This window comes from Schistocerca serialis, chromosome 8 (assembly GCF_023864345.2).
Source record: "Schistocerca serialis cubense isolate TAMUIC-IGC-003099 chromosome 8, iqSchSeri2.2, whole genome shotgun sequence".
Lineage (NCBI taxonomy): Eukaryota > Metazoa > Arthropoda > Insecta > Orthoptera > Acrididae > Schistocerca > Schistocerca serialis.
Window position 1 is genome coordinate 303,468,167 of NC_064645.1, and position 19,922 is coordinate 303,488,088.

General features: G+C 39.3%; 1 protein-coding gene across 1 annotated transcript in view; it reads right to left on the reverse strand.

Annotated features, from left to right (window-relative positions):
- The window catches only part of LOC126416558 (probable cytochrome P450 6a13), an 83,541-nt gene extending 69,897 nt beyond the window's left edge, over positions 1–13,644 (reverse strand). Inside the window, exons 1-4 of the mRNA XM_050084303.1 lie at positions 13,602–13,644; positions 10,290–10,521; positions 9,815–10,003; positions 8,211–8,344 (exon numbers count right to left, since the gene is read on the reverse strand). Coding sequence (XP_049940260.1) covers positions 8,211–8,344; positions 9,815–10,003; positions 10,290–10,507 — 541 coding nt within the window. The 5' untranslated portion in view covers positions 10,508–10,521; positions 13,602–13,644. The remainder of the gene's footprint in view (positions 1–8,210; positions 8,345–9,814; positions 10,004–10,289; positions 10,522–13,601) is intronic.
- Between the last annotated feature and the right edge of the window lie 6,278 nt (positions 13,645–19,922).

Consider the following 19,922-nt stretch of genomic DNA (forward strand, 5'->3'; position numbering starts at 1 on the left):
CCATGTAGATAACAGATATTTTAAATACTTGTGTCCAGATATTCAGACAATTTGTAGAAAGTCGTCTAATGAGGTATTCTTTTGAATAGATTGGGAGTCCCAATTTTTTGCTCTATATTAGGTGGGAGCGTAAATATCTTACCACCAGAGTACATAACTCAATTCTGAGCCCTCAACAGTGAAGCAAGTTTTAGTATCTGACAGTGATTTGTATTCCCCATCCAGCTTTGGCATCAATATACAGGAAAGGCCAGAGATACTGTGGCTTCATACCACAAACACAGCTAGCCTCTGTAGAGGTTCCCACTGCCACCTCAAGCATGTAATGTAACAGTGTCTATCAACATCACTGCCCCACACATATGTGGGTGTTCTCACTTTTCTCTGAAGCCTTCATTATGTGCCATTGAGAGTAGAGTGACTGACCTTGGCTGTGTTTATGTTTTTCAACTCAGATCACTCCTTGGACTGTTTGCAAATGCTTATGACAATTTTTCCTATTCTCTGGACTTTGCTTCTGGCTAGCTGTTCACTTCATGAATGGTGCCATCATTGCCGAGATGAACCAACTGTTTGTTTCAGCTGTCTCTGCATCACCACCAGTGTGAGTGATCATAATCTGTGTTCAACCCATATTGTATAAGGTAGCTGGTCTGCACATTTTGTAACTTTATGTAAACACAGAGCTCTAAAACATATGAAATATGAACAACACAAAGTGGGTCAAATAATAAACATTTATTAAGTTTATTTAAAGTAATACTCAGCTTTGAGCATTAATAGATACATGACTGGACATGCTGACTTGCCTAACACACTAAAGATAGCCATCTAATCTATAAATATTTAGCTGAACTGCCATTTTTGAGAGTACTGTGTTCTGTCTCTGACAAATAACTTCACTAGGCACTTGGTATTGAACAGTCTCTTGAACACTCATAAACAGGGGCTTGTTGCTTGGTGGTGAATGAAGAATCATCAGCTGATGGAGACTGTAAATGTATAACAGTAGCCACTCGAATGGGAACTGAGTCAGATGTGAACTGCAACTGATCTCGATGTGTAAACTGTATGAGGGTCGCCATGTTTTGGTTTTGCTTACACACTATGATCAGCAGAATAATCTTGCATCAAGACAAGGAAAACCATTTCAGATATCAGTGTCCACTGGGGCAGCTGATATCACTCACAGCAGATGCTTGCTATATGCAGTTTATATCCATACCCAGATGTCAGAATGAAGACATAGCTCCACGTGTTGCTTTGACACTCTTGTAACAGAGGCAGAAATTGGTCCTTTATTGTGAATGTCATCTAGATGGCAACAGATTGGAACTCAGTGCGGTGCCACAGCAGGAGTGCATGATGGTGGTGCCCTCTGGTCTATATTGCAGTGTACCAGTGACTAAGTACAAAGCAATTTACTTTGGTTGCACTTTCCCAGAAGATAATTATAGAAGAGAGCACAGCATGAAAATGTGCAAAATAAGCCAACACTTGACTTTAAGTCAATGCAGTGGCACAATGGAGCATGCTTCTAAGGACATAGCACATTGGATTGAGCCTCCAGATTAGTTTATCAATGTCTTGACTCCATTTTTACTTGTTATCCAGTTGAATATCCAGAGAATTTTACACAAGCACTATGTTCATTGCATGATCGTTAATGTCTACTTCTGGTGCTAACAGGTCATCATTACTTGTTAGAAATTTTATAATATGAATTTTTAAGAGATTAAGGCTTAAACATTATACCATTTGTAGGCCTTTTCAGCTATCATCTGGGATGTGTCTGCTAAGGTTGAGTTTGGATCCTTGATTAGTATGTTTGTGTTCTCAGAAAACACTACAGTTTTTGAACTGCTCTTCAGAGTCATCGAAAGATCAGTTCTGCATGTTAGAAAGGAGAGTTGGTCCAGTACAGTGAAGGGCGGGATCCAAATGACTCAGGTAATGAAGCAGCCACTGAAATGAAGTGTGTTACTTTCATCAGCATGTTGTGCCACAGTGTCGTCTGCTTTGCTGTTGGCCACAGTTTCGTGGTGTCCATTCATTCTAGTGGACAGCTGGTTGGTAGTCACACCAATACAGAAAGCAATGCATTAATTGCAGCACAGCTCATAAATGACAAGGATGCTTTCACAGGTGGCCCGGGTTTGTGACAGGACTGGAACAGGAAGTGCTGGGTGGGGAGACTGAGCAGATTTTGCACCTGGGTCTTTCACAGGAAAATGATCCCTGTGGCAAGGAGGTGGCATTGTGAGTGGCATAGGGATGGACTAGGATGTTGTGGAGGTTGTGTGGGTGACAACACCACTTTAGAAGGGGTGGAAAAGATCTTGTGTAGGATGTCCCTCATTTCAGGGCATGATGATACATTCCAGTCCAGGGTGGTATTGGGTGACAAAGAGGACACTTATTTGTGGCTGGTTCTTGAGGGCAGTGAGAAAATTTGGGGTGTGAGGAGAAATGACACAGGAGATCTGTTTGTGAACCAGGTCTGAGGAATAGTGCCTGTCTGTGAAGGCATTCATGAAGCCCTCAGCATACTGGGCCAGGGAGTTCTGGTCACTGCAGATATACCATCTCCAGGTGGCCAGGCTATTTGGCAAGGGTTCTGTCATGTGCAAGGAATGACAGCTGTTGAACTGCAGGTACTGTTGGTGGTTGATGGGTTTAATGTGGAAGGTGGTGTGGATGGAGCCATTGGAGAGAAGGAGATGGCACGCTGGGTTGAGGAAGACCAAATGAAGAGGATAAGAGAGAAGATGTTGAGGTTGTGAAGGAATGAAGATAGTTTTTCTTGATCCTGAGTCCAGTTTATGAAGATATTGTCAATGAAACTGAACCAGATCTGGGATTTGGCTAGAAAAATCTCCTCTAGATGGACACCACCTCTGTAAGTTACTCAACCTGCTGACATCTTACTTTCACCTTGGGGTACTAGTACCCAACCTTTATCCCACTCACAGTGTTCCTCCTCATCCACTCCTCATAGTGCCTGAAGCCTGCCTAGCTGACCTTTCCAGCTTACTGCAGAACCAAAACCTTCCTGTAACATTGTTGTTAATCTTTCCATCAAAACCCTTACCTCCACAGAAGTTTCAATCCTGTCGAAAGACGTCACCTTTTCCCCTCACATGAAAAATCCTCCCACCACCCCCAAGAACCAGTCACAAAGAAGTGCTCCTTCATCACCCAGTACCACCCTGGACTGAAACAACTGAACCGCATCCTTCACGAAGGCTTTGATTACCTATCATTATGCCTGGAAATGAGGGACATTCTACCTGAGATCTTGCCACACCTCTGAAAGTAGTGTTCTGTTGTCCTCCACAATATCCTAGTCCATCCCTTTGGCACTCCCAGTCCCAACCCCTCACCACAGGGATCGTATCCCTGTGCAAATCCCAGGTGCAATATCTGCCTTATCCCCCACTCACCACTTCCTGAGCCAGTACTGTCACAAGTTTGTCCTACCCCATCAGCATACCTGTGAAAGCAGCCTTCTCTTTTATCAGCTCTGTTGCAATCATTTCATAGCCTTTTATATTGGTATGACTACCAACAAGCTGTCCACTAGGATGAACAGCCACCGCCAAACTGTGGCCATGAGCAAAAGCAGACCACCATGTGACACAACATGGAGATGAATGTAACATGCTTGACTTCAGTAGCTACTTCACTACCTGAGTCATCCGGATCTTGCCCTCCACCACTAGCTTTCCTGAACTGCACAGACGGGAGTTATCCTTACAACACATTCTCTGCTCCTGTAATCATCCCAGCCTCAAATTATGGAAACATACTATCCCCACACCTTCTACCCAACAGCTTCCACCTGCTCCTCTGTCCTATCACCTCCTTCACCCAACCATTTCTCCATGCTCTTCTCCTTTTCTCTTCATTTTTCCCAACTTCCTGTCCTACAACCTCCTGACACTGCACCTATTGGCACTCTAGTTCCTGCACACTCCGCCAGACAGTGCTCCTCCCTTCTACCATCCGTACATAGCTATCCCTCCCAAATCCCCACCCCTTTCAGACTACTCCTTCCATCCCACACGATAGCTGCATTCTTGGCCGAGCTGCTGAAGTTGGCGGTCCTGTGTGCGTTATGTGTGCTTGCTTATGTGAATGAATGGTGTGTATTTCTCTTTTTCTGATGAAAGCTGTGGGCAAAAGCTTATGCGTAAGTGCCTTTTAACTGTGCCTGTCTGCAACTTAAGATATCATCTTCATGGTAAGTAGCAATATATCTTTCCCTACATTGTTGTTACATAGTCTGTCATACATCATCTGCTTGCTGTTATGGAGTTAACATTCCATCTATACAAAAGGGATGCTGTTAGTGCCATAAGAATTCAATTTTCTTCATAGAACTTTATGATCTTCACAGTTAAAGTTTTCCCCAACTGATTCCTCATTCCTCCCTGAGGAAGGAATAAAAAGCTCTGAAACTATGGTAGTTTCTATTCTGTATTTATATGTATCTATTAGCAGCACTTAGAACTTTGTGTCCTGATGGTGAATACTGACCAGTTATTCTTTTTTCTTGTAGTTTGTCATGCATAACACCAAGTAACTGATGTAGAGTTTGACAGCTTTTAGGTTGAATATAGAATTAAAAGTATATTCTGAACTTTAAAATCTGCTTCATCAGTGTAAATAAATGAATATAATTATTTATTTCGTGGCAATCTGATTTTTTCAATCATTCCATAGCTTTTTTGGGACCATATCAAGTAATCTGAGACTTTAATATCCCTAGGCCCTGCATAGTTCAGTGGCTCCAAAGAAAACTAAAAAAAATCTGCTGATCATTTTCACTAGACTCAGTGTTCTGTCTAACAGAATGAGTAACTGGATCATATAGTTCTTTTATGCCAACCTGCTGGTCTTTTATAATAATGTTATCAGACTCCTCTTTTACATGAAGCAATTGTTTGATATACTCCTGTCAGCTAAGTAGCATTTTTGTTGTCACTCTGGGAGTCTTCACATTTTCATTTCATTGTCTAACAATTTCATGCTTTTCTTCAGGGAAGTTGCTTTCAGTTTTTGTGTTTGTACCCTCAGTTATATGACAACATTATTTTACTGACTTTCTTGTTTCATTTGTTTTAAGTATCTTCTCATCTTTCACGGATTTGTTTCTTTGGGTGTCTGGTTGAATTTTACCTCACTAGCTTATACCACTGATTTCCCATCTTAACATTTACATTCTTCTACCTAATTGTTTCATCAACAAGCTGGCCTTTTCAGCTCTGATTTTGCTGTGTCTCCAATGGCTTCTTGAACCTTAATTACTTCCTTCTTTTGTCATAGTTTTGTATGCACAGAGATTACTAACCAAAGACATTAAGTACTGGGCCATTAGGGTGAGGACAATAAGAAGTAATAAAGGAAGGGTAATGACAGTAACAAGATGGTGAGGAACACATTTCATTCAGTTCATCTGGTGAAATCATTCACTTTGAGAATTAGTGCCAGCAAATACACTATGATCAATGAAGCTCCTAGCTACATATGAATTTCATTTTCTGCACCCATTGAAACAATGCTAAGTTAAGTCCTTGCCACATCAAAAAGTAAAGTTAATAGTCCTTAAATAATGATGCTTCATTTATTATTTTATTTTAAGAGATTCATTAATTTGTCTTTCTCCAATTTTTATCACATTTTCACAACTTATCCTTTTGTGTTTGGTGTAAAAAGTAACTTGTCATTGCCTTTAATTTAACTTGTAATATAATATCATATTGTTACTCTCTTCTGATTTCATAAATTCTTTCTTCTTTTCCATTTTCATTTGTCTTTACACCATTCTCACTGAATCCTCTCTTTCTATATTGTTTGTTTGATATAGTATTTTTAGTTTTATTTTATTCATCCATTATGTTTTATTTGTTCAAGTCTTCCTTTTATATTTTCTTCTTCCTCTTGCAGGTTTATTTAATTGTTTTTTTCCAGCTGAATTGTATATTCTATTAATAGATATGTGAATTTAGAAATTCAATTTTGATATTTCTTTCTTGCTATTAGTCCTGCTGTGGTAATGCTGATGAAAGAAATAATGAATTTATTCTGTGACTTTCACATCTGTGATACAAGGCCTTGCTCTCTGTATACATTTATCCATCCTTCAGTTCGAAACAGAGTTATGTAAACTCATATGTAAGTCTACATCTACATGGATACTCTGCAAATCACACTTAAGTGTCTAGCAGTCTTTCAAATTTTATCAAATAAAAAAAGAAGTAGCTCCCAATACAAATTACTTGTTTACCAGTACATCATATTAGGAATTGAGGATTCCTGTTAATAAATAATGATGCCCAATGTAAATTACCTCTTTTGCTACAGTGAATAGAATGCTTTTTCTTGGATAGTTATCAGTGTAGTCGTGTAAGTGTCTGTCAAGCATCTTAAGAGAACAGAAAGCAAATACCAGTACTATGAAGAAATACTACCAATTTCAATGTAACAGCTTTTTTATCAGTTATGTGAGAGGTTTCATTTATGGTTTTTCTATGTTTGTGTGGAGCATAGCAAACTTACGTTAGTAATGTAACATTCAGAAAAAGTTTGTGAATTCCAGTTAGTTCTAGTGATAGATGACTACTTCAAGTCACTCAGTAGCCCCAAAGGCTCTCCTTTATCATGCCATCCAGAGAACATGATGTATCATGAAGTGTATAATTAAACAAAAATGAGGGTTTACATCCAATGTTGCTGGAAACTTATACAACAGTAAACAAGTGAAGAAAGCATGTGTGTGTGTGTGTGTGTGTGTGTGTGTGTGTGTGTGTGTGTGTGTGTGTGTTTGTTTGAGTGTCTTCACTCTGATGAAGTAAATTTGGGAAGTAAGTTACAGTGATCACAAATTTGTTTATGTGCTTATTAAATGCCTAATTCTCAAATGATAACAATAATTAAATGTACTGCAGTACTTAATGGCATAAAAGATAAAAGTCATCTATTATACATGCAACCAGTCTGCAACTATTTAATATTTAATGTATTTAATACACTGAGGTGACAAAAGTCATGAGATACCACCTAATGTTCTTGGAGTAGTGCAGCAACTCGACATGGCATGGCCTCAACAAGTTGTTGGAAGTCTCCTGCAGTAATATTGTGCCATGATGCCTCTATAGCCGTCCATAATTGTGAAAATGTTGCCAGTGCAAGATTTTGTGCACAAACTGGCCTCTCAATTATGTCCCATAAACGTTTTATGAGATTCATGTTAGGCGATATGGGTGGCCAAACCATTCACTCATATTGCCCAGAATGTTCTTCAAACCATCTATGAACACTTATGGCTTAGTGAAATGGTGCTTTGTCATCAATTAAAATTCCATCATTGTCTGGGAACATGACATCCATGAATGGCTGAAAACTATCTCCATGCAGCAGAACATCCGCAGGACCCAGCCCATTCAATCTAAACACAGCCCACATCATTATGGAGCCACCACCAGCTTGTGCAGTGTCTTGTTGATGACTAGGGTCCATTGCTTCACAGGCTCCATGCCACATTGAACACTAGCATCTGCTCTTACCAACAGAAATAGGGACTCACCTGATTAGGCCATGGTTTCCCAGTCACCTAGGGTCCAATCAATATGGTCACAAGTCCAAGATAGGTGATGCAGGTGATGTGCTCTTAGCAAGGGCAGTCATGATGGTCACCTGCTACCATGTCTCATTAATGCCAAATTTCACCACACTGCCCTAATGGATATGGTTGTCAAGTGTTCCACATTAATTTTTGCAGTTATTTCATATAGTGTTGCTTGTCTGTTAGCACTGCCAGCTCTATGCAAACATAACTGCTCTTGGTTGTTACAGAAGGCCGTCAGCCACTGTGTTGTCCATTGTGAGAGATAATACCTGAAATGTGATTTCTTCGCATACTCTTGACACTGTGGGTAGCAAACTATTGAATTCTCTAATAATTTTCAAAATGGCATGTCCTAAGCATCTAGCTCCAACCACCATTATGCATTCAAAGTCTGTTAATTCCTGACATGCAGCCATAAACACATTGGAAACCTTTTCAAATGAATTACCTGAGTAAAAATGACAGTTCTGCCAATGCACTGCCCTTGTATACCTTTTCTATGTTATACTATCGCAATCTGTATACATGCATATTGCTAACCCATGATTTTTTGCCACCTCAGTGTATATGTATAACAAACCTTGACTCCTGGCTTCTGGCAATTTTTCTAAGTATACCAAGGCCTCCTTGGTAACTTCCATCATCAGAGGGAATATTGGTCGAATTTTTGCTACTGTCATTGCTGGAGTCAAGAGATTTCTTGTGACTTTCCATCTGCAAAGAGAGAAAAGTGCTGATTTTAATATCAAAAAATTTGAGGCTTTGCATTTAAAGTACATTAGCAGAAACATTCTTGCTTAGTTTATATGTATCCAAAACTTACAGTACATGAATGATTTGTAAATATATGTTGGTGTTATTTTTATATGCAAGTGAGCCAGATGAGGACTCTGTTGCAAGAACAATGCTGTACATTAGGTAGAATCTCATTCACAAATTTCTGAGAGCTCAAATTTCAGAATGAGTCAAGAAAAGTATTACCTTCTCCAACATACCAGTATATCCCAAGTAATGACCATAGTAGTAAGATCAGAGAAATTCAGAATCTTGCATAGGTGTGTCGACAGCCTTTCTTCCCATGTAGCATAATCATATTGAATGAGAAGAGGGGTCAAATTATTTTGGTACCCTCTGTACACTATGTGACACATCATACAGTGGCTTGCAGTGCATAACTAAATGTAGGTGTATATTTTAAATTACACTTATCAGATACTTCAGAGCTAGAAAATATTTGTCACAGGATAATACTTAGCTACAATTGCAAAAAAAGAAGGTGTGTTGACAATGACTCTTACTATTCATTGTGCAGCTAACAAGGGTCTTTAGCTCTTGAATATTAATAAAAAATAAAATTTAGGGGAAAAGGCTAATAAAAAATGTTCTTAACTTTTTGTAATTGTGGCATTATCTTTGTGGAGGATAGCAACAATTCAGGAACTGTTAAAAAGTTTCTTGTTTCAGACTTTGATACAGTTTTACAATAGATGATTGACTGTTTCAGATGGTTATGACCATCTTCAGATCTCTGTGCCCAAATTTAGTATGATAGATGTATGTTAGAAAGCTTCTAAAATGCAACACAAAACGTCATTTGTGAATGTTTGTACTTACTCTACAACACTGTTGATTTATTATGACACAATCATAGACTTTCTTTTAAATTTGTAGTGATTCTCAGTTTCTTGTTTTATGTCACATGGGACCTTATACAGAACCTTTGCACCTGAATAAAGAACCTCTCTCCAAAACCTAGACAGTTTAGTCCTATCTTCAAGCCATTTCCTGCCACCAGTCCTACACCAAAAGTTTCATAAAGCTCACTATTTGATGTTCATTTTATAGATCTTTGTATAAAAATCTCAACATTTTATCATTAGTTCTTTTGGACCTACATGATAAATAAATAAAATAAATCCATCCTGCAATCTACTCTTCCCTCTCCCATCTCGTCACATGCAGGATTATGTGCAGTATGCTAAGTCCCTGCCTGCTTTGTAGTAAGCTTCCTCCTGATGCCATGTTCATATTTATGTGCATTCTCCATATCATATCATTGCTCATATGTTTCCCTCACTTTTTTCATGTTCACCACGACCACTACACAAGTACACAAATCTGACAACACTGTTATTGGAACACTGAAGCAAGAGAGATATAAGAGCACATGATATCATGGCATACCTTTCCTCATGCTGTGCAGATGGACTTTTTCCAACTACTGGGTCAACTTCTTCATTCACTTGGAATTCATTGTCACTAAAATTGTGGAATTCCTTAACTAGAACTGTCTTTATTAGCTCCAGATCTCGCAATAAAATTGCTGGTTGATGACACTTGTAAAAGCCGCCATACGGATGGTCTTCCAGCTTCCTGTAAAGACCGTTATGTTCAACAGAAAAATTGAGCTGAAATTTGATGTTCAAATGTAGTTTACTGGGAAGAAATTGTTCCATTTTTACTTTTAATGACAGTATTAAAAAGGAGCTTGGTGAATCACATCAATAGAAGAAAACAATATTATATTAATGTAGCAGCTATTTTCTTTCCACATAAAAACGTTTCCATTTCTTCATAATGTAACTTCTTGAAATTAGTATCTATTAATTTCTGCAATACTTTCGTATTATGGTACTACAGTTTTTCTTCTCCTACTTACATGTACAAATCTTGATACACAGAGCTAAGGGCTTTCTTTCTTGTGATATAATCACCAATATTTCCGAAGAATAATACTGGTTTCACAAAAGGCACATCTTGTAGTTGCCAGTGCCTGTATTTCCACATCATATAAGCATAGAGTACACTTACTGTTGCCACTAAAAATAGTAAGCAATCCAATCTCCATAGTGGAAATATTTCCAACAGAGTTGCCATAGCCCACGCAGGCACTGAAATTGTTTTATGGAAGTAATTAGTACACAAGGATAGAGTGGCTTACCTGTTGCAATGAAATTCAAAATATAAATGAATTTGATAATGGGTTCTTTAATATAAAACAACAATGTAAACAACTACATTTTTGTAGATTACTACTATAATGCAAACCCCTTGATCATAACATACAGTGAAATGAGTAAAGACAAGCATACACAACACAATGGATGCACTGGATAGTCTATAGCCTCATTAACTAGAGGTGAATACACAGTTGATGAGTTACATTTCACCACTGCTACTAACTTATTGCAATGTTGAACATTTTGTTAACATGACTCTTCACTGTGCAGTAAGCTATTTACAAAATAGTTAATATACTACTGTTAACATCAAAAATTCCATAAAACAGAGTAATTGTTGTAATTCAACTGTGATGGTATACATATTTATATGCAACAGTAAATACTAATACAATGTGGAAAATGTGGCAGGGGTTTATGTAGTTCCATCTATTTTATTGTTAACTATATGAAAAAGGTACCAGTGTCTGTATGCAGACTAACAATGGTATGCAAGAAGAGAGGACTATCAGACTGAAGACAAACATTTGAAGCAAAAGCTAAGATACAAGCTTTTCCAAATGTTTGTTTAAACTAAACTAACTGCTCTGACTTAGAGGTGTGCATGTGAGGAAAGAAATTTCTGAGCTTATACAATTAAAATGTATCATGTATATCAGTGGCGCGCCAAAGAAAAATTATGGTTTGATCTAAACAAGATGTGTGTGTGTGTGTGTGTGTGTGTGTGTGTGTGTGTGTGTGTGTGTGTGTGTGTGTTCGTGTGTGTGTGTGTGTGTGTGTGTGTGTGTGTGTGTGTGTGTGTGTGTGTGTGGGTGGGTGGGTGCGTGGGTGGGTGGGTGGGTGTTTGTGTGTTTCTCAGCGTCACTCCATTGCAGTAAATATATTCTACGTTTTATCTGCTGAGATTGTTTATATAGACACATTCTGAAAAGTCTACAGCAGTCATGAAACCCTGGTTGAATAGGCACAGCTAATTCTGTATTCACTGTTGAGACATGACAGAGCTATTTTCTTTCTGAACTGAAGTAGAATAAATCATTCTTGAGAAGAACTACATTTATAAATTGAAAACGATCAAGGCTGTAAATGCATCCAAGACTTTTCCTCGTCCATATTGTTTCTATGAGATTATATTTTAGGTTATAAAAATTTCAGTATCAGTTTGTCACTTTTTGTTGTTGGAGTTAGATCTGTTCTTCATTAACACTACATTTACAACATTCATCAGTGTCTAAATCAGACAGGCTAATATGATATCTTATAGCTGCACAAGCTCCAAACACAAAATTCCTCGGTATATGGGTGGATGAGCACTTGAGATGGGAAAAGAATCTAGAAGTTTTGAGTAAAAAATTAAGTAAATGCTTTTATGTGCTAAGAATGCTTCAGGAATGCTGCAACACTGAATCATTGCTGTGTGCCTACTATGCTTACATGAACAGTTTGCTTAGATATGGTGTGATCTTCTGGGGAAGTACAGGTACAGCAAAACAAGCTTTCAAACTTCAAAAAAGGGCTATTAGAATAATGTAAGTGGCTCCCTGCAGAGTGTCATGCAGGGAAATATTTAAAGAATTTAAAATAATGACTCTTCCTGGCTTATACATCTATGAATGTGTATGCTATCTGAAAACACACCAGGAATTTTCAATATTAAATAATCAGGTTCATAGCCATGAAACAAGGAACATGGATGATTTTCACAGACACACCCACAAAGGAGCACTCTACCAAAAAAGTATAAACTACCAGCCCAAAATACTTTTTAGTGCATTGCCTTCTACAACAAAAAAAATTAAAGAGTTTCATAAATTCAAGATAGATCGTAAACAATTTTTACATAGTTTTCGTAGCACTGAAGAATATCTGAATACGGAAAAGTAATATTATTTATATATACTGATATAAAATATTTGTATTTATTATCCAAGTTTTTGAAACAAATTAAAGATAAGAAACGATATTGTAATTGACTACATCCATACAATGTATATTGTTAACAGATGAATAAAGAGATTGATTGATTGTTTATGTCATTGAATAAATGGATATAATTCCTTACTCACTTTTTATAGATGACAAAATTGTCCTTTATGCTCTGCAGTAGAATAAACTATTCATCACACACACACACACACACATATATATATATATATATAAAACAAAGCACCTGGTGTCAAGACTAGTGTATTATGCTGCCACAAAAGTCTTTGGTCACTTACTTAATAGCATCAAAAGTCTGACAGATAGCCATATTAGCATTTAAAAGGAAATTAAAAGAATTTCTTAATGACAACTCCTTCTACTCATTAGATGAATTTTTGGATATAGTAAGTGGGTAATTTCCCCCCCACCCCCACCCCCCCAAAAAAAAATTAAAAATATTGTGTGTCATATAATATTTTGTCTAATGTAATATCTTGTATAGACACCTTTTATTAACCTGACACGTTCCACATCATTACGAAGTGTCGTGTTCATGATCTATGGAACAAGTACTAATCTAATCTAATCTAACGTGCATAAAAAACAAAGTGATATACTGAGAGACATCAGGTTATCATGTCCGCTGTAGACGCTGCAGAACACTAGAAATGTTGCGTTAGAGAAGAACAGTTCTAAATACCAACAGGAAAAAGCGGCAAATTGGTATTGAAATTTTTATAGTCTAAAATATGATGTCATAGAAACATGATGTGTGAGAAAAGATTTTGACGAATCTATAGATTTGATCATGTTTATTAAGAAAGATATTCAATTGATGGCACGCAAAAATGTATCAAAGTATTCGCACTTATTTGTCGATGATGCCACAGCACTACAAGGTTCACAACGATCTGCACGATGTTTACGTAATCGATTTAAGTAAAATGTCATCTGCGGTTGAAAAGTAAAGAGCACTATTCCAGGGAAAGATGACTAATCGTTACTGTACGTTGTAGAGCTGTGATGGGTATACGTAGTTATCACATGGCGGAGCGCCCGCAGAGCCTAACTTCTCTCCCGCTTACCTGCCGGCGCGCTGCGGCGGATCGCGCGGTGTGAGTGTCGGCGGCGAGTGGCGGCCAACGGCGGACGGATTGCCGTCGGAAGCGAGGTCCCAGGGTCAGGCTGGGCTCCGGATCGCTGCCAATTGTTCCCAATTATTGTTAGGGACGGTGGCGGAATTACGGCGATATGTGCCAGCCATGACCCGGTCGCTCCCGCCGGCTGTCTCCCTGGCTCGCCTCGCGGGCACACAGCCGCACCGCACGCCCGGGCCCCGCTTCCGGAGCCTGTAATTGGCGTGCAGCGGCCGGTTAATAGCAGCCTCGCCATCCATTGAGTCGCACTCACACCCAACATTTTTTCACTTTCTCCTTAAACGTCACCTCAGTGGTTATTGAGGAATCGGCTATGACTCTGTACCTTTTCTGAGGCTGGTGCTTAAGTCCGTATCGTTTTTGTTTTGCGTGTTGGGAGTCCTAGTGAAACAGTTTGTCTATCGATTGTCAGTTTTTATGTGTAGTTCACCGCTGCTAGTTATGTTTACTTGAGCGCTGAAAGACCTGAGTCGAAACAAGGCCCCGGGAGTAGACAACATTCCACTAGAACCACTGACGACCTTGGGGGAGCCAGTCATGACAAAACTCTACCATCTGGTGAGCAAGATGTATGAGACAGGCGAAATACCCTCAGACTTCAAGAAGAATATAATAATTCCAATCCCAAAGAAAGCAGCTGTTGACAGATGTGAAAATTACCGAACTATCACTTTAATAAGTCACAGCTGCAAAATACTAATGCGAATTCTTTATAGACGAATGGAAAAACTGGTAGAAGTCGACCTCGGGGAAGATCAGTTTGGATTCCGTAGAAATGTTGGAACACGTGAGGCAATACTGACCTTACGCGTTATCTTAGAAGAAAGATTAAGGAAAGGCAAACATTAGTTTCTAGCATTTGTAGACTTAGAGAAAGCTTTTGACAATGTCGACTGGAATACTCTCTTTCAAATTCTAAAGGTGGCAGGGGTAAAATACAGGGAGCGGAAGGCTATTTACAATTTGTACAGAAACCAGATGGCAGTTATAAGAGTCGAGGGACATGAAAGGGAAGCAGTGGTTGGGAAGGGAGTGAGACAGGTTTGTAGCCTCTCCCCGATGTTATTCAATCTGTATATTCAGCAAGCAGTAAAGTAAACAAAAGAAAAATTCGGAGTAGGCATTAAAATCCATGGCGAAGAAATAAAAACTTTGAGGTTCGCCGATGACACTGTAATTCTGTCAGAGACAGCAAAGGACTTGGAAGAGCAGTTGAACGGAATGGACACTGTCTTGAAAGGAGGATATAAGATAAACATCAACAAAAGCAAAACGAGGATAATGGAATGTAGTCGAATAAAGTCGGGTGATGCTGAGGGAATTAGATTAGGAAATGAGACATTTAAAGAAGTAAAGGAGTTTTGCTATTTGGGGAGCAAAATAACTGAAGATGGTCGAACTAGAGAGGATATAAACTGTAGACTGGCAGTGGCAAGGAAAGCGTTGCTGAAGAAGAGAAATTTGTTAACATCGAGTATTGATTTAAGTGTCAGGAAGTCGTTTCTGAAAGTATTTGCATGGAGTGTAGCCATGTATGGAAGTGAAACATCGACGATAAATAATTTAGACAAGAAGAGAATAGAAGCTTTCGAAATGTGGTGCTACAGAAAAATTCTGAAGATTAGATGGATAGATCACATAACTAATGAGGAGGTATTGAATAGAATTGGGGAGGAGTTTGTGGCACAACTTGACAAGAAGAAGGGACCGGTTGGTAGGACATGTTCTGAGGCATCAAGGGATCACAAAGTTAGCATTGGAGGGCAGCGTGGAGGGTAAAAATCGTAGAGGGAGACCAAGAGATGAATACACTAGGCAGATTCAGAGGGATGTAGGCTGCAGTACCTACTGGGAGATGAAGAAGCTTGCACAGAATAGAGTAGCATGGAGAGCTGCATCAAACCAGTCTCAGGACTGAAGACCACAACAGCAACATTGCGGGTGAAACAGTTTCTTTATCGATAGTCAGTTTTTATTTGTATTTCACCGCAGCTAGTTATGTTTACATTTTGTCGTTTGTCTTTTGGAGATACTGACAAGGGAACCTCCCCATCGCACCACCCTCAGATTTAGTTATAAGTTGGCACAGTGGATAGACCTTGAAAAACTAAACACAGATCAATCGGGAAAACAGGAAGAAGTTGTGTGGAACTATGAAAAAAACAAGCAAATTATACAAACTGAGTAGTGCATGCGCAAGACAGGCAACATCAAGGATAAGGTGGGCTGAGGAGCGCCGTGGTCCCGTGGTTAGCGAGAGCAGCTGGGGAACGAGAGGTCCTTGGTTCAAGTGTTCGCTCGAGTGTTAAGTTTAATTTTTTTTATTTCCAGACGATTATTATCTGTCCGTCCGATGCGAGGTAACTCCGCCGTAGTATGGGGACGCTACACCTAAACAAACATCGAAACACACGACATCATTTTTTTTAATAATCTCATTTTGTTCGCTTTTGTTCGTTGTATCTGCTCGGGGCGGACGTCGCATGACATCCGTGTAAGTTCGTTATTAATCGGTTAACTCAGTTTTTTAATACAGAGGGCAGTTAAACCCTCTGACCGAACACCCTGAGCTACCTTGCCGGCTTTTTTTTTTACATTTTGTTCTATATTGTTCGTTGAATTCGTTCGGGGCGGACGTCCGTTGGCACCCGTTCAGGTTCTTTGTTGATCCGTTCGCTCAGTTTATTATTATTATTATTACAGAGGGTAGCTAACCCTCTGACGGAGCACGCTGAGCTACCGTGCCGGCTACGTCAGTCGACTACAGCGCACGGGAGAGAGAGTATTCCTGCTAACGAGGCTCCCTGGCTGGCAGTTGACTGTTCGCTACTTTGGATGAAAGTGCATTAAATACGTGAAATGTATTCCGTGGGCAATATGAATCCAGCAAATATAGCTCGCGACTTCAATAACAAGGTCAATGAATATTTTCCCACCTGTAACGAATCGGAAAGTTCCTTAAGGGATCGAACGACTGTCGAACATTTGTATGATTATTTCCTACATTTGTTGATAAACAGTACGTGTGGTGATGACGATACCTTGCTGATTGCTGCGGGGCTGTATGTGCCAGATGATGAGATTGTTGACGATCCGTACGAAGAACACGAAGAGGAAATACTGCGACTTCAATCTGATGGTATTTCTTTGGGTTACATGAAGGAAATGCTCCAATACAGGCTACTGTCCAAACCAAGTTTTTTTTTTTAGTCATCAGTCTACTGACTGGTTTGATGCGGCCCGCCACGAATTCCTTTCCTGTGCTAACCTCTTCATCTCAGAGTAACACTTGCAACCTACGTCCTCAATTATTTGCTTGGTGTATTCCAATCTCTGTCTTCCTCTACAGTTTTTGCCCTCTACAGCTCCCTCTAGTACCATGGAAGTCATTCCCTCATGTCTTAGCAGATGTCCTATCATCCTGTCACTTCTCCTTATCAGTGTTTTCCACATATTCCTTTCCTCTCCGATTCTGCATAGAACCTCCTCATTCCTTACCTTATCAGTCCACCTAATTTTCAACATTCGTCTATAGCACCACATCTCAAATGCTTCGATTCTCTTCCGTTCCGGTTTTCCCGCAGTCCATGTTTCACTACCATACAATGCTGTACTCCAGATGTACATCCTCAGAAATTTCTTCTTCAAATTAAGGCCGGTATTTGATATTAGTAGACTTCTCTTGGCCAGAAATGCCTTTTTTGCTATAGCGAGTCTGCTTTTGATGTCCTCCTTGCTCCGTCCGTCATTGGTTATTTTACTGCCTAGGTAGCAGAATTCCTTAACTTCATTGACTTCGTGACCATCAATCCTGATGTTAAGTTTCTCGCTATTCTCATTTCTACTACTTCTCATTACCTTCGTCTTTCTCCGATTTACTCTCAAACCATACTGTGTACTCATTAAACTGTTCATTCCGTTCAGCAGATCATTTAATTCTTCTTTACTTTCACTCAGGATAGCAATGTCACCAGCGAAACGTATCAATGATATCCTTTCACCTTGTATTTTAATTCCACTCCTGAACCTTTCTTTTATTTCCATCATTGCATCATCGATGTACAGATTGAAGAGTAGGGGCGAAAGGCTACAGCTTTGTCTTACACCCTTCTTAATACGAGCATTTTGTTCTTGATCGTCCACTCTTATTATTCCCTCTTGGTTGTTGTACATATTGTATATGACCCGTCTCTCCCTATAGCTTACCTCTACTTTTTTCAGAATCTCGAACAGCTTGCACCATTTTATATTGTCGAACGCTGTTTCCAGGTCAACAAATCCTATGAAAGTGTCTTGATTTTTCTTTAGCCTTGCTTCCATTATTAGCCGTAACGTCAGAATTGCCTCTCTCGTCCCTTTACTTTTCCTAAAGCCAAACTGATCGTCACCTAGCGCATTCTCAATTTTCTGTTCCATTCTTCTGTATATTATTCTTGTAAGCAGCTTCGACGCATGAGCTGTTAAGCTGATTGTGCGATAATTCTCGCACTTGTCAGCTCTTGCCGTCTTCGGAATTGTGTGGATGATGTTTTTCCGAAAGTCAGATGGTATATCGCCAGACTCATATATTCTACACACCAACGTGAATAGTCGTTTTGTTGCCACTTCCCCCAATTATTTTAGAAATTCTGATGGAATGTTATCTATCCCTTCTGCCTTATTGCACCGTAAGTCCTCCAAAGCTCTTTTAAATTCCGATTCTAATACTGGATCCCCTATCTCTTCTAAATCGACTTCTGATTCTTCTTCAATCACATCAGACAAATCTTCACCCTCATAGAGGCTTTCAATGTATTCTTTCCACCTATCTGCTCTCTCCTCTGCATTTAACAGTGGAATTCGCGTTGCACTCTTAATGTTACCACCGTTGCTTTTAATGTCACCAAAGGTTGTTTTGACTTTCCTGTATGCTGAGTCTGTCCTTCCGACAATCATATCTTTTTCGATGTCTTCACATTTTTCCTGCAGCCATTTTGTCTTAGCTTCTCTGCACTTCCTATTTATTTCATTCCTCAGCGACTTGTATTTCTGTATTCCCGATTTTCCCGTAACATGTTTGTACTTCCTCCTTTCATCAATCAAATGAAGTATTTCTTCTGTTACCCATGGTCTCTTCGCAGCTACCTTCTTTGTACCTATGTTTTCCTTCCCAACTTCTGTGATGGCCCTTTTTAGAGATGTCCATTCCTCTTCAACTGTACTGCCTACTGCGCTATTCCTTATTGCTGTATCTATAGCGTTAGAGAACTACAAACGTGTCTCGTCATTCCTTAGTACTTCCGTATCCCACTTCTTTGCGTATTGATTCTTCCTGACTAATGTCTTGAACTTCAGCCTACTCTTCATCACTACTATATTGTGATCTGAGTCTATATCTGCTCCTGGGTACGCCTTACAATCCAGTATCTGATTTCGGAATCTCTGTCTGACCATGATGTAATCTAATTGAAATCTTCCCGTATCTCCCGGCCTTTTCAAAGTATACCTCCTCCTCTTGTGATTCTTGAACAGGGTATTCGCTATTACTAGCTGAAACTTGTTACGGAACTCAATTAGTCTTTCTCCTCTTTGTCCCAAGCCCATATTCTCCTGTAACCTTTTCTTCTACTCCTTCCCCTACAACTGCATTCCAGTCGCCCATGACTATTAGATTTTCGTCCCCCTTTACATACTGCATTACCCTTTCAATATTCTCACACACTTTCTGTATCTGTTCATCTTCAGCTTGCGACGTCGGCATGTATACCTGAACTATCGTTGTCGATGTTGGTCTGCTGTCGATTCTGATTAGAACAACCCGGTCACTGAACTGTTCACAGTAACACACCCTCTGCCCTACCTTCTTATTCATAACGAATCCTACACCTGTTATACCATTTTCAGCTGCTGTTGATATTACCCGATACTCATCTGACCATAAATCCTTGTCTTCCTTCCACTTCACTTCACTGACCCCTACTATATCTAGATTGAGCCTTTGCATTTCCCTTTTCAGATTTTCTAGTTTCCCTACCACGTTCAAGCTTCTGACATTCGAATTAAAAGACGCAAATATAGATTATGGAGTGAAGTAACAAATAAATTTAAGAAATTTAAAGCGATGGAGGAAAAAGAAGTCGTGGAACGAGGTGGAACCCGAAGACAGAAGTTCAGTGAACTAGAAAACTATGTATACCGACAATTCATTAAAGCCAGAAATGAATTAAGTGCGGTGCATTATACAGACCTACAGATTTGGGGATTGCATTA